The 15,272-nt window shown below is 35.8% G+C and overlaps 1 protein-coding gene across 1 annotated transcript in view; it reads right to left on the minus strand.

Moving 5' to 3' along the window:
* Positions 1 to 14,934, minus strand: part of XPR1 (xenotropic and polytropic retrovirus receptor 1) — a 125,716-nt gene extending 110,782 nt beyond the window's left edge. The window contains exon 1 of the mRNA XM_011361214.2: positions 14,654 to 14,934. Within this exon, the coding sequence (XP_011359516.1) occupies positions 14,654 to 14,722 (69 nt within the window). The 5' untranslated portion in view covers positions 14,723 to 14,934. The remainder of the gene's footprint in view (positions 1 to 14,653) is intronic.
* Positions 14,935 to 15,272: the final 338 nt, after the last annotated feature.

The following is a 15,272-nucleotide window of genomic DNA, read 5'->3' on the forward strand; positions in this document are numbered from 1 at the left end:
AAAGCTTCTTGTCAACAGTAGGCTATTAGTAGTTAAGTTTTGTGGTCAAAAGTTATCCTTGCAATTTTGACAGCATGGGGCGGGGTGGGGAGGGTGGTGAGCTGGGTGGTGAATATAGATGTTTTTCTACCTATCTATGTATCTATCTATCTACTTATCTAACTGGAATGCTGCAACTGAATTATAGAGAAAAATAGCTAACATTAGAAGCCTAGACTCTGACTTTGTACTTTGGAGCCTATAACGTAAATTATCCATATGTAAGGTTAATAAAATATAACCTTAAGTTAAAGAAAGGAAAAATAATAAGCTGCTTAGAGATCAAAGAGGAAGAGACTAAGAGGAAGTAATTAGAACTGAGGATCAGGAGCTCACTGGTAATCATCAAAAAATGGTTTCAGTAGAGTGATGGGGCAGAAGCTAAATTAGACTGGGTTGAGTATACATGAGAGCTGAGGATATGACGGCCAAAAATACTGATCAATAACAAAAGTAATAGGTTACATTTATTGAATGCCTACTATGAGATACTGTTTTGAGTATTTTAAACATATCACTTAAACAGAGGCTCACAACTCTAATGTAAATATTATTCTCATTATACCACTGAAGATCTAAGACTCAGAAAGGTTATTAAGGTATTTTGCCCAAGTATCTTTCTCATTCTACAACCCATGCTTCTTTGAGAAAAAGACATGTAACCTACTATATGGAGGAAAATCCTATTTGCTAAGATTTACCTCTAATTTTGGCCTCTCAATTTCCTGATACTCCTCCTTTTATTTCTAAAACTTTTCTAACCATTAGATTTTTATGACAGGCATGGTAACTAACCTATGAGATGACCCCCAATGATTCTTGCCTCTCTGGTAGTAATACTCTTGTGCAATCTCCTTCCACGTTAAATGGGGCTGACCTGTATTACCAAGAGAATACTGCATAAATGACACAGCAGTACTTCCAAGGCTAGGTCATCAAAGTACAGTGGTTTTCATCTTACTCTCTCGGGATAACACACTCTAAGGAAGCTGGTCATGAAAAAAACTAAAGCAGCGCTATGAAGAGGTCCAAGGGGTGAGAAACTGAGGCCTCCTGAAAAAAGACAGCACAAATCTGCGAACCGTTTGAGTGAGACACCCTAGGATTGGATCTTCCAGCCCCAGTCAAGGCTTGAGATGACTGCAGCCCTGGCTGACATTGTGACTGCAACCTTACAAAATACCCTGAACCACAACCACCCAGATAAGCTGCTTCCAAACTCATGACACACAGAAAAAGTATAAGATAAAAAATGCTTATTATTGTTTTAGGTCACTAAGCTTTGGGGTAATTTGTTATACAACGATAATTAATAAATGCTAGACTTGAAAAACATTTTCATATCACAGAATGTACATGTTATTAGATCTTAACCAACATCTTTTTTTGGCTTGTCTTGATCAAAGTAGCTAAAATTTTTATTCCTATGAAGATACAAAATTATGGAAAGGAAAACTATGACAATTTCAAGTATGTAGTTTATATTAGCAATAATAAGCAAAATTGTATTCCCATATGTCAAAGCCACCAACACTATAATTGAACTTACACTGAATGCCCTTGAGAAGTCACAAAGCCATACTTCTAAGCTCAAGTGGGTCTGGACAGAAGAATAAATCAGCATCTTCCTTGTCTAAGGATCCTTTTCTGATAAAATAAAGCTGATAAATGCTCTCTTCTATTTAAATCTATATGGCTCATTCTTAAATTTATTGTGGTTAACAGCTGTAAATTCTCTGAAGGCAGGGAGCACTCTCACTTCAGTTTTTATAGGCCATAGTATCTAGCACAGTACGAATTCAAAATATGTTTGTAAACTGCACAGACTCTATAACACAAACCTAAACATCCAAAATCATCACATCAGTTAGTGCTGCTTGTGTTAGATACATTTATTTTTATTAAATTATTTTATAACATTTCCAGTTTCATGAAATATCAAAATGTAAAGTTCTTATTTTTCCCAATTTTCATCACCTTTTATTTCTAAACAGAATTCAAACCTCTTTCATTTACTGGTCACAGGAAAAGTTCTTACTGCTTTTGGCTTCTAGCTCTCTTTAACATATAAAGTTTATACAGGTTGGCAAAACATGTTGGATTTTGCCCAAATGTAAAAGTTATCACAACATAAAATTCTCACTCCTGCTCTTAGTAATAGTTTGCCAGTTTATTTGAAAGAAAACAAAAAGGAAACCAAAGGTTCTGCAATGTTGTTTCCCATACACCTATAAAAACGGTTTTTAATCCATGGATCTCAGACCACTTCACAGTTCCAACTTCAATACCTCAAAACCTTAACAAAGAATTTGTAGGCTAAATAATGTTTCCCACACATATACCACTACTTGTCAAAATAGATAAAGATATTTGTACTTAACAAAATGCTACTAATCTTTTGATTTGGTTAAATGCTAAGATACACCATTGTTTTATATACCATTAAGGAAGAAAAACATTACCAATTAAACTGATATCTGTAAGATGAATCCCAATTTCAAAGGTGTTAGAATGTGGAACAGGGGAATGTGCATCTCAGAATCTATGAAATATAGTAATTCATTTTGTCAGAATGTAGTTTCTCCAGCAATGGATTCCAAAAGTCCAGCTACCATCATCTGGTTTCCAGCAAATTTCATGACACTGAAAGAGAATCTTATTTTACTAAAAGACTGAGTAACGATGCTCTAAAATAAATGTCTATTGACTAAATGAATAAAAGTTACTCCTCTGGCTTATTTTTAATAATGATAGAAATTAACAGCTATATTTCATTGATAAGTACCTTCTATAGGTCAAGCCCTTGCTGGCACCTTCCTACGTTAGTGTATTTAATTCTCACTAGACCTTGAAAGGTAAATATTATCCATACTTTACACACAAGAAAACTGAGGTTCAGAGAAATAACTTTTTAAGGTCTCACAGCCAATAAATGAGGGAAGTGCAATTACAGCAAAAAATTAGATAAAATTAAAGCTACTTTCTCTTACCTTCAAATATGAACAAATCTCACATATCCTCAAACAACCTTTTCCATTATTCCACTCATTCCTAAAAATTCTATCCTATTTTCCTCACTCTGTTAATAGCCAAATTTCTCAAATGAAAAGTATACACGTGTTACCTCAACTTCTTAAAACCCGGAATAAAGTCAGCAAAAGACCATTTATGTTCAAAATTCACCACTGGGCTCTTTTTGTCATGTCCAAAGGCCTATCCTTAAACCTCATTCTTACTAATCTGTCTACAATGTCATTTCTGATAATCCATTTATCCGTAAGACCCTTGGCTTGTGACAATGTATTTTCCAAGATTTCCTCGTGTATCTATTTTTCTGCCTTACATACTTTCCCTTAGTGAATTAATTCTTTAATTACTACCTCAATTATAACTTTATCTTTTGACATAAATTTTCAGATTCTAACTACTTATCTCTACTTATAGACATTTCACACATGAAATCAGCAAATTTAAGATCTAATTTCATGAGTCTACCACCTCCCCAGTAGCTATTCTCTATCAGCTTCCCTAGGTTTAAATCATTATACTGAATTCTTCCCTCCTTCATCCCCTATATCTATACTAGTATTATACTTACTGTCCCAGTGAATTCCAATTATTAATTCATTTTATGTGATCCTCTAAAGTAGGCATTATTATTATTCTCAGTTTAAGGATGAGAAAATTGTGGCACAGAAAGGATAATGACTTATTCAAGCTTACAGGGTTATTACAATTTCAATTCTAATTTCTCAATCTATCAAAAACTGAATTTTTGAAAGTCCATGATACTATGCAAACAAATCCTAAAGAAAACATTTTGCAGCCCTCTTTAGCAAGAATCTAATAGCAGCATAATTTGAAATACTCATATTTCATACTTCTATAGGTCAGGCCCTTGCTGGCATATTTCAAAAACTCATATTTCAAATAAGCGTATTTTACTCAAAAAGAAAGGTTTATCAAAAGATGCATGAACTCTGTGTGACTCAACCTGCTTATCAACAGTTTTGTTATCTGCTATTAAAAATATCTGAAAAACGGGAAAGAGTATCTCAATTTCATTATCACTAATCATGAGTTTGTTAAAGCTAAGTAAAAAAGGCTAAATCCCTATTCACTGAATAAACAAAACTAAAAAAATAAGAAACTTCTCTAAATTTATACCAAAGCAATTAATTTCCAGAGCTCTAGCCACACTCTGTAGGGGCAGACATTAACTCCTAATTTTTTCCATTCACTGCCTTTAACCATGCTCTTCTGAATCTCTTTCTCATCCCTTAATTATATCTCAGGCAGATCCCATGCCCTTCCTGTTATTAAAAAAAAAAGTTGCTAAATATGCCAGACACCGCCAGATGCTAGATGCTGATAGGTATCTAGTACTCTGCCTGACACACAGTAGGCATTCGGTAAATATTATATATTATTATTATCATATTTCATCAAATTTAAGGTGTTACTAATAGTAATATACACCATTATTTTATGTGCTTCTAAGAATGGGAAAAAAAAGTCTGCCAATTAAAAGACAACATTAATCATAAGATGTATCCTGACTTCAGATGTTAAAATGTGGGAAAAGTACATATTAAAATTGATTAAATAAGATATTAATTCAAACCCTCATTATTTTTGGCTACACTATTTGGCTTTCCCGTCTTTGGTCTTTTCTCTCCAATGCATTCTCCAAGATCTAAATTATACATCTCACTTTGCACTGATCCCTGCCCCCTAATCTTGTCTTTAAATCCTCGCTGGTTCGCACCCAGGAAACATTTAAACTCGCTTGGTTCACACCCAGGAAACATTTAAACTCCTCAGCATGGTATTCGAGGCTTCATCTCTTGATCCCTCCCAGGCCATCTTTGCAACATCACTCTATCAGCTCTCCCACATCTATTAAACCAGATTTCATTAATATACTTGGACACTTCCACCTATCAATGCCTTTAATATTACTCTATCTACCTAGACTGCCCCCAGTTCCCTTTCCCCTCTTCACCATGTGATCAAACCCTACTCAATCTCTAGTACCCAGGTCAAATACCACCTCTGTAATACTTTCCAAAATAAATAGCTTTGATCTCCAAAACAAATGGCCATCTCTCTGTAACATAATCACAGTATTCTATGATTAAGAGACAAGTTATGAGTTCTTCTAGGGCTGGGTCTTACTTTACATCTCCAGACCTTTGCATGATCCTGACAATGTAACACCACGTGAAGAATCCGGGCTCTTGAAATAAAACACACCTGTGTTTGAACTCTAGCTTTACCACTCACTAGCTATGTGACCTTGGGTAACCTACTCAATCTAAGTAAGACTCAATGTCTTCTTAAAACATGGATAACAAAATCTATCATAGAGGGTAGCTGTTGTTATTATCATGATTTATTTATATTAGCTGTTGTTATTATCATGATGACTGTTTTATTTAAAAAAAAAAGGGGGGAAGGAGGCACTCAAGAATACTTAAGGAACTAGTTTAATACATATTCTGATCTTCTCTAGTCATATATGCCCCAACTCTGGCTTTATAACATGTCATAAAAAATGGGGATGTACTCTTCAAGTACAGATAACAAATGTAACCTGTGCTAACATTCGAACACAGTTTATGCTACAGAGGAATGGCCAAATAATTTTTCAACTTTCCTGAGTCTTGCTCTCCTCACCTAAGATAGGTTTCTACCTATACGGGGCAATGGCTAATTTTCTGTAGTCAAGTAAATAATATTTTTAAGGTTTGAGTCTCATAATTACTCAGTCTTCTAACTGACACACAAGAACTATTTTAGGCTGTTAATGTGATCTAATGGGTTAGATTCAGATGAAATGTATTAATGCAGAGTATCTGAGTAATCATTAACAAGAACACTTAAATTCATGACTCTTACAAAGAAAATTCATTCTTAAAATTTAAAAGCAAAGAAATATTTATATGGTACTAATAAGACTCAGCAAGGTACAGAAGTGAGCAGAAGGCCTATATTCTTATTCCAGGCTCTGCTATCAGCTAGTTGTGAGACTGACCACATATCTTGGCCTCTCTGCCCTCAATTTATTCATCTATAAAACAGAAGCATTGAGAGGGTCGTTTTCAACTCTAAAATCAATTTTAGTATTAAAAATTAAAATTTTATTAGAAAATTGAAAAGAACTAAAATTAGATACCATTAAAATTTCAAACAACTCACTTAAGCTATTTAGATAAACGTAAGAACACACATGTAAATTTCATCCCCAATTTAAAAAAGAATACAGACACAGTATATGATTAAAATGAACAGAAGTTACAAGTGACCAGGATGAACTAATTTATTTCAAAACCACATTAACTGTTCCCATTTGGTTTTCTACTATATATAAAAAGGTTAAGGACAATTTATTAATATAAATATCACAGATAACAAGAATAATAGCTAAAATCAACAAAGTCATTTCCCACGAAAACCTGAACTGGGCAACTCCAGAGGGACAGGCTTTGAGACTCGGTTTCCCTCACAAAGATTGTTAACCTAACATTATCTAAAACTACTGAGCTCTGTAAGAGAAATAATTTTAATATCATATATATACACACAGCTCTTATTATTTGCTAGCCATTATTCTAGGCACTTTTCATATTTTAACTCACTTAATCCTCACAAAAGTCCTATAAAACTACAATTATTATCCCCATATTACCAATGATGAAACTGAAGCACAGGGAGGTTACGTAACTTGTCTGAGGTAGGTTAGCTAGTAAATTTTAGAGCTGGAATATGAACCTAGAGTCTGCCTTCAGAATCTGTAAGCAATATTAACATACTAGCACATGATGTAAAAAAGTAATAAAATGAGTTAGGGTGATTGTGTTAACTCAGCCAATAACCAAGACATATGTATGACCTTGAATCATTTAACTTCTCTAGACCTCACTTCCCATTTAGGTAAAAAAGGGAATTAGGCTAAACAATTTCTGAAATTCTTTCAGATCTAACATTCTACCATCTAAGACTTAGAAGCCAAATGCCACAACTGTGGCAGAGCAACAGGTATGTCCACTTTATATTCCTCTTTTTACCCTTATCACTATCTCATTATCTTTTACTATGGCTCACCCTCATAAGGTCTTCTATTTACCAGGTGCCTATCTAATAATAATCACACCAATAATCTTGAGGAATATATAAATTGTGAACTCTGACTTCAAGACCACACTTTACTACCTCCAAACCATGCAGACTGGACCTGGGACTAAAAACAGACCTGTCATTACTGCAGCAGGTGCTGGAGAACAGGCCAGACCACACATAAATGTATGTATGTATAAATGGGTAAGTTTTATTTATTTTTCAGAAAGCAGTATGATGTAGAAATTAAGAGCAGGGGCTCTTACAATCTCATCTCTGTTACCCACAATTCGCAGTATCAACATAATTACTCAGTTTTTCCAATCTATAAACAGAGCTAACAACGTACCTAAACAGCTTGCTATGAAATGTTTTTAAAGTACTACCACAGTGCCCAATACAGTTAGCACTCAAAAACTAACAGCTGTTGTTATTGCCACCACTGTTGTTATTTACAATTTCCATAAAAAAGCAAGAGTTCCAAAGTATGACATATTCGATTTCACATTCTGGCTCTACTGCTTACTAGGTGTGTAGCCATACTCTGGCTTTCCTCATCAGTAAAATGGAGGTAATAGGTTACCTATCTTGCAAAATTGTTGTGAGGATTAAATGAGATAACATATAGTCAAGCAGCTAACACCTGGTTCCTGACTGCTCAATATTAATTCCTTTATGCTTAATCAAGCTGACCGCATTTCCACTAATTTAATTCAAAGTAAAGAAAACAGAACCCCAAGGAAGTCAACTTTCCTTTCTCTATGGCCCTTTACAGTGTGGGTACCAGAGAACGGTCACCATGTGGTTCCCTATGTGATTCCTGAGATTAGAGAGCTTTGTCTCAGGCCATCTCTAAACTTTCTGAAAGGAGTCCAGTGCTCTAAGGTAGCAGCTCTCAGAAACCTTATCAGGAAACCCAAAAGGTCAAAACTATTTTCATAATAATACAACAACTTCATTTGCTTTTTTCACTCTCATTCTTTCACGAGTACACAGTGGAGTTTTCCAGAGGCTACATTAAGTATGATGTCACGTCTCTGATGGCTAGTAGGTGTGCTTGTATACTTCTGCATTTTAAACATTTTTGCTTCAATTTCTAATACAGCAAATATCAGTAGACAGTGGAATCTTCAATAATTTTTAAGAGTTTTCAAGTGCTCCGAAGACCAAAAAGTTTAAGAACACTGCTCTATAAGGCATGGAAAAAGCCTACAAAGCACATGAATTGCTCTGTGAATTACAACTTTGCCAATTTAGCCTAAATAAGTATCTCATACAATTATCTAAAAACTTCCTACTTCAATCTTCAAAAAAAATCACTTGTTCACTAATTATTTATGAATAGTCAGTGACATAACTGGGTCTAAGGACTTCCATCTCCTTATTCCTGAGGTATGGTATTTCTAAATACTGCAAGTCATCCTCAATAAATAAGAGATGACTATGTTTTTTTAATCAACATATTGTCCCTCTTGTTACAGAGATAACAGAATCGTAAGTTATGCTTACAGCAGGTTAATTATACTTTCCTCTGACCTCTAATAAATGTTTTAAGAATTTTCTGATCAGACCCTATAGATGCCACAAGGGCTTGGTGATGAGAATAGGTAACTAAATTCCCTCCTATAAACAAATGAGATTTACAAGTGTATAATACAAAAAGTTTGAAAAGCTAAAAAGAAAGTCTTCCACATCATTTATAAAAGTGATCCAAATTTATAATGTTCCAAACCCTCAATCTTTACTCTTCCCTTTCTATACCATTTTTAATTTTGAAAACACTATGTTGACTAAAATATAAAACCAAAAACATACAAAAATATATATATTGGTTTTGTTTTTTCTATTTTTAAGATAATGAAAGACCTAGAATTTAATGACAAATCTATCAGCCTATTGCAAACAGCAGAACCCCTATAAAATATTTGTTGAATGAATGAATAAATTTTAAGGCATTGGGGTTTGTGCGCTTTGTCTACTTGGCTTCTTTTAGCATTTACTAGGTTAAGGGAAGACCAGAAAAGGCAAAATCTTCCAAACAACTTGAGCAAAATCTTCCAAACTTTTTTATGTCACATCCCTACCAAAAAAAAAAAAAAGGTTTACTATGCACCTCCTATAATGTATTTATAAATTATATCCTTCCGAACCTGTGTTCATTATAAAACATAAATTTTTAAATAGAAGTTTTTGAAAAAGGAGACAATGATAAAATAATTTTTAACTTTCATTTATGAACAGTACAAAAATATTTTTAATCTCACTAAGAAATTATCATCAATAACATTTTTAGAGAACATAACTGAAAAGTCATTTTTTAAAAAATCTTAGTTTAACATTGTGACACAGTATTCTAGTTCAAACTTCAGGATTCAGTTGATTTTGAAATGATTATAATGACTACGAGCTGCTGAAAAATGGACCTCACAAGGCAGAATATTCTTAATACATAATATATATTTAGGGTGAAGTTCACTGTGGATGACAGTGGATGTAAATTCCTAAAGAATTATCTTAATTATTTTGAAATTTGGGGGAAAGTCTTACCAAGTCTATTAAAATGTCATTGTTTTTATCTGTAATTTGACTGACAAAAAGCTAGTACTAAAAGTGGAACTGTCAGCTCTGCCATTTTCTCATTGTTCATATGTGCTTGCATTACTGTTATTATTGTTGAGGCTTCCTTAACAGGAGTCTTTTTTAAGTCTCATCTATTCTATAAGGGTTAGTTTAGTCAAAACTAGATAATCCATAAATTCATTTAGCTATGCACCCATAAACTGCATTCACTGCTATTTGGTGAAGGTGAACAAGTGAGAAAACTAGTAACAATCTTCTCTTTCTCTTAGAATACTGCCTAAACGAGGTTATCTTGTCAATCCAATTATTAGATATTAGCAGAATTTTATTTCTTCCTTGTCTTATGCATAAAAATGAATTTAACTATAAGTTCTAATACTACCTTCTCTTACTCCATGGGAGTTTTGGGCACTCTCCTTTGGGGGTTATGACACAAATATACTTGAAAGCCCTAACCAACACAACTCAATCAGTCTCTCAAATGCTTCCAGATTGGGACTGGATTTGAAGCCTGGACTAATTTTCCATGGTCACCCCAGGTCAAATAAGATTCTTAGGTTCTTATGATCTGGGCCTTCACCCAAAAGCTGATCCAAAACCAACCTTCAGGGATGGATGGACAAATATAATCTTTCCAGGGTACTTACCCTAACATACTCCATTATACAAGGAAAATAATGAATAATACCTTCCTGTCTTATACAACATTCATTCACTCATTTAAGAAATATTTGTAAATGCTAGGCATCTCACTGACACAATCATTTACAAGTGTTATCTTAAATATGCTATACTATATTTTCATTTGCAGAAGCACAGAAAGAAAAAGTGTAGTTTGTGCCCCATCGGGTGGCCAAACTGGAAATTTCAAACAAGTTCCAGCAAGGCAAGTTAACCCTAACTAATCAACATAATACCTTTGGGAAATTGAAGCCTGCAACACAAGTGTTCTCATGAGAGAGTGCTATAAATGAAAATCACAATAATGTTATGGCAATGTTTCCTTACACTTGAAAATAAGAGATGTGCAGTTTATAAGAATCCCTCCATTCCCAAATCCTGCAACAATAAAAATTAACCCATGACTATTAGTTTTAATTTAATTAAACAAAATTGTTTCATTGGGTCAGCTCTCCAGTCACAGATTAAAATCTCATCGAAATTCTTTGAAAGTACGCTATTAATTTAAAAGGATGCTCTTAATAATAGTTCTTTAAATTCCTTCCTCTTCATATATAAAACATAATTAAACCATAAAAACATTTAGAAATTTAGAGGTAGATGGGTCCTTTAAAAATATAGAGCTGTAAGCTTAGAAACCATCGAGTCCAGTTTTCTCACTTTACAGATGAAGAACCTAAAGCCCATAAAGAAGAACTAATTTCATTAGGGTCACACAGCTAGGCTTAAACATCCGTACTCAAGAGACACACTATGTATGATTCTGTACTAGTGACTTAACCTCTCTGGGCCTTAGCTTCCTTGCCTGAAAAAAACCAAGAAGGTAGATAATCTCTAAATTCCTCTTAAACTCTAAAACCCTAAAATTTAGATACCTCATTATTTAATATCTTACAAAACTACGGTATACATAAAAAAAAAAAAATTCCTGATTTCTGAGAAATCAAAGCAGCACAGGACCCTAGGGAAGAAAACACAAGTGAGCAGCCTAAGGAACCAAATATATTTGCTTCTTTTGTTAATATTCTGTAAAATATTAACATGGTCATACTAGTCTATTTGGTTGAAACTAGTCTAAGTTAGTTTTGATTAATCAATTACAGAGCTCTAAAATATACACTGATTCTAAATCAAAAAAGTATTCTTACAAAGATTTATTGATGTTCTAATTTATATACCAAGATTTACACTCAAATAGATTACTGGAAACAAGAATAGTCTCTGCTCATTTGTGTTTATTCCTTGTAAAAACTATTCAGAAATGGATCACATAGATTTTCTTTATATGGTTCTCCATGTTGCTCTATTCTTTTATGCTTTATTATTTTGCCTATGAAGACCGAGTCTAGGAACTTCACACTTTTAAATTAGAAACTCCAATAACTTTCAGGATATTGGTGGATCACTAATATTAATAATCTTAATATTAATTCTATTCCAAGGAATAGAATTCTATGAACTACAATTAACCTTGAAAAGCTCTGGCCCTATATTCTTATTTTATGGAGGAGGAAAGAGCCCTAGAAAGGCAAAAAGAAAAAAAAATTGTCTCAAGGAGCTCATAGCTAACATATACTAGAACTAGCACTTATTGTGTGACCATAGTATATACAGTAATACATAAAATTACAGATGTGAAACAAAATTTTCAGCTTCTATCTAATGCTCTGCTGATTTCAAGTAAAATTTAATATAGAGAAATGACATAAAAACCAAAGAAGCTGAAGATAGTAGTTTACAGCACTAGAAAACACCCTAGGCTAGAAATCAGGGGTAATACAGCAAAATTTCACCACCAGTGCTTGAAAAACAAATTCAAATGTCTATTCTACTAACAGTGTTTCGAGAGCATCATCTCCATACAGGAGAAACTACATGTTACTGCATTGAGAAGGTTCTTTTCTCTAGCAAAGGCTAACAACATCTTTCATGATGTCCTTTTTTTTCCTCCTAAGTTTTTAAACTGTCAAAATTCCTGGACTCTAAATACTCTTATTTATGCCTCTTTTAGTATTTTTAAAGAAACAGCACCAACTCTTGAGAAACAATATACAACACACAGATCCCAACCCTATAAAATATGCCTTTAATGTCCTCAAGTCACAAAGAAAAGCACCCCTTATTTAATTTTGCCTACCGTACAATGAGCTTATCCAGGACAGGAGTCACACAGTAGGGACTCTCTGCAGAATAAAATTTCAATTATCAACAATAAGTGAATTTTTCAAAAATAATTTATAATTGGCCCAGGAAAGATAATACAGTCACACATATGCTCAGGTATTTTGTCCCTCTGTGATCAACCTAGAGTAACCATTTAAGACTAGTATCCAAATGGAGTATATGAATGAGGAGTCTCAGAATTATTGTGATTACGTTACTCTAGCCATGTAGCTGACATTACAAATCAAGAGGTAATTGCATTTTTCAAACTAAATCATGCTTCTCCTTGCAGCCCTAGATATTCCAAATTAATACAATTCTATGAAACGGTTAAGTGCTGTAATACTTAAAATGAATCATAACATACAGCCACTATTACTTCTGCACGAATTAAGCATTCTACACTCTATAACAAGTATAAGATGATGCTTCAGCATGCTGTGTCCTATTCCTCTGTGAAGAACTGGCAGTGGTGCTGAAAATTACTACTAGAAAGATGAAAGACCAATACCCTCCCTTCAATAAAAACCATCATCTGGACTCTAGCCAAGGTTTAAAACTGACCGAATGTTATTAGAAACAATAAATCAAAAACTCTACAGGCTGAAAAGCTAGTCTCTTATTTCATTCTTACAAATGTAGCCACAAAACACTATAAGAAAATTAAATGACAGGAAAGCATTAATAATTTTAGGCCTTTTATTTCTGACAATAATCAAATACTGTATGTTACAAGGTGAATGTATTTTACAATCTTCAAGGTTCTGTTTAACCTACCTACATCCCCTTTCCCTACATTCTTCTATTATTACAACTGTTACATGAATAAACTCATGCTACTGCCCAAACACGCTATCACTAAACTTAAACAGAAATTAAAGAGAACAAAAATATTTTAATTCATAAAATTTAGCTAGCATATTTGTGTTCATATTGATTTTATACTCTTTGTTCTTGCACATAACATAGATGTGAATTCCTGGAGCTAACAGATAAGTCTTTTTTTCTCTATCCAGGAGCTGAATTGCCAGCTCCTGAAAATAATCTATTGCAATGCTTAAAGCCCTTCAGGTATCCTGCCTTCTGAATCTATAAATGGGTTCATTATCTTCACTTTCCCGGTATTAACGTAAGGTTCCTTATCACTATCTATTAAAAACCCTCTAAGAGCTGTTATCTCAGAAATTAGGGGAGAGAGGGGCCATGGTTTCTGTAATACATAAGTATGTTTTAAAAGTACATTGTTTATAATAAAGTACTTTTCTCTCTAGTTAACAAAAATTTTAGGGAAAATAACCGGACAATTTTAATAATTCTCTTCTCTTTCCTCCTTTCTCTTCCTCTTTCACTCCATTCCAAAACAACAGAAGAGCCCAAATCAGAGATGTGATTACTTTATATACTTCATGCAATCAGTAAAAAGACGAGTCGCTGTCTTATTATCAAAACAGAATAGCTGATTACAATACGTTTGCATACTGTAACCACTGCATATGTGACATACATTTAAATCAAGTTTCAACCTTATTATAAAGCCTTTGTCAACAGTGGGCAAGTAGGGAAAAGCCGAAGGGCTCTGAGGAATGAAGGAAATCACTGGAGGGGCTGATCTCGGAAGAGAAGGATTCTTTGGTGAGAGGTGAGCAAAGAGAAACAAGAGCTAACCTTGCCGAGGGGGCGCTCGCCCAGGGTGGGGACGAGAGGTCAGGGTGAGTAGGGACGAGGGGATTAGCGCAAAACCGCTGCGACCCCGGGCTGCCCTCGCACCCCGACTCCCCAACCTGCGGCTCTCCCTCCACCACCATTCCCCAGCCCCGGCCGTGCTGTGCCCTCCCGGCCCGCCGCCTTCATATCCGTTACACCGGCGGCAGCGGGGCTGCGGGGGAGGGGAAGGTCAGCGGGGCCCGGAGGGAGCCGAAGCCACCGGGATGCCGCAGTGGCTCCCCGCGGCACAGGGTCAAAGTCCGCCCCGATGCGGAGAGGCAGCTAGAGCGGAAGGCGGCCGCGGAGGTCCGGACTGGCGAGACGGCGGCCCCTCCGAGTCCTCCCACACCCCGGCCGCCGCGGGTACCTCATACTGGATGTACTGCTTCCTCCACTCGGGAGTGATGTGCGCCGAGAGGTGCTCAGCGAACTTCATCCTGACGTTTCCCCCTCACTCCCACTCGTGTCCAGCAGTTACAGGCGGCAGCGGAGACGGCGGCGGCGGCAACAACTATTCCGACTCCTCCCCACATGGGCCCCGGCGCGGCGCGGCGCTGCGCTTCTCTCCTCCTCCGCCGCCGCCGAGGTCTCCTCAGAGCCGCCCTCCCGCCATCTTCCTCCTCCTATCCATAGCCCCGCCCCGCCCCGCCCACCATACGTCATCGCCATGGTAACCGCCTACGCTGCGCCGACGGCAGAGGCGGGGTAAGGGGCGGGATTTGGGAACATTCCTCAAGGCTCCGCCTCTTCTGGGCCGGACGTGCTGGAGGCACCGCCCCTGACCTCTTCCGTCTGGCTTGCTTTGGCCTTACAGCTGCTCTCTACAGCCTGCCTAGGAAGCTGCAGTGTTGTTATTGCAATTAATATTAATACTCTAGCAACAATAAGCCACACAAGATATTTATATTTGCAAAAAAGTGTGCAAATGTTTTTCCATTTTCATATTTATTCTCCATAAAACCATTAAGGATGAATTAGAATTAATC

This window comes from Pteropus vampyrus, unplaced genomic scaffold (assembly GCF_000151845.1).
Source record: "Pteropus vampyrus isolate Shadow unplaced genomic scaffold, Pvam_2.0 Scaffold65, whole genome shotgun sequence".
NCBI classification, from domain to species: domain Eukaryota; kingdom Metazoa; phylum Chordata; class Mammalia; order Chiroptera; family Pteropodidae; genus Pteropus; species Pteropus vampyrus.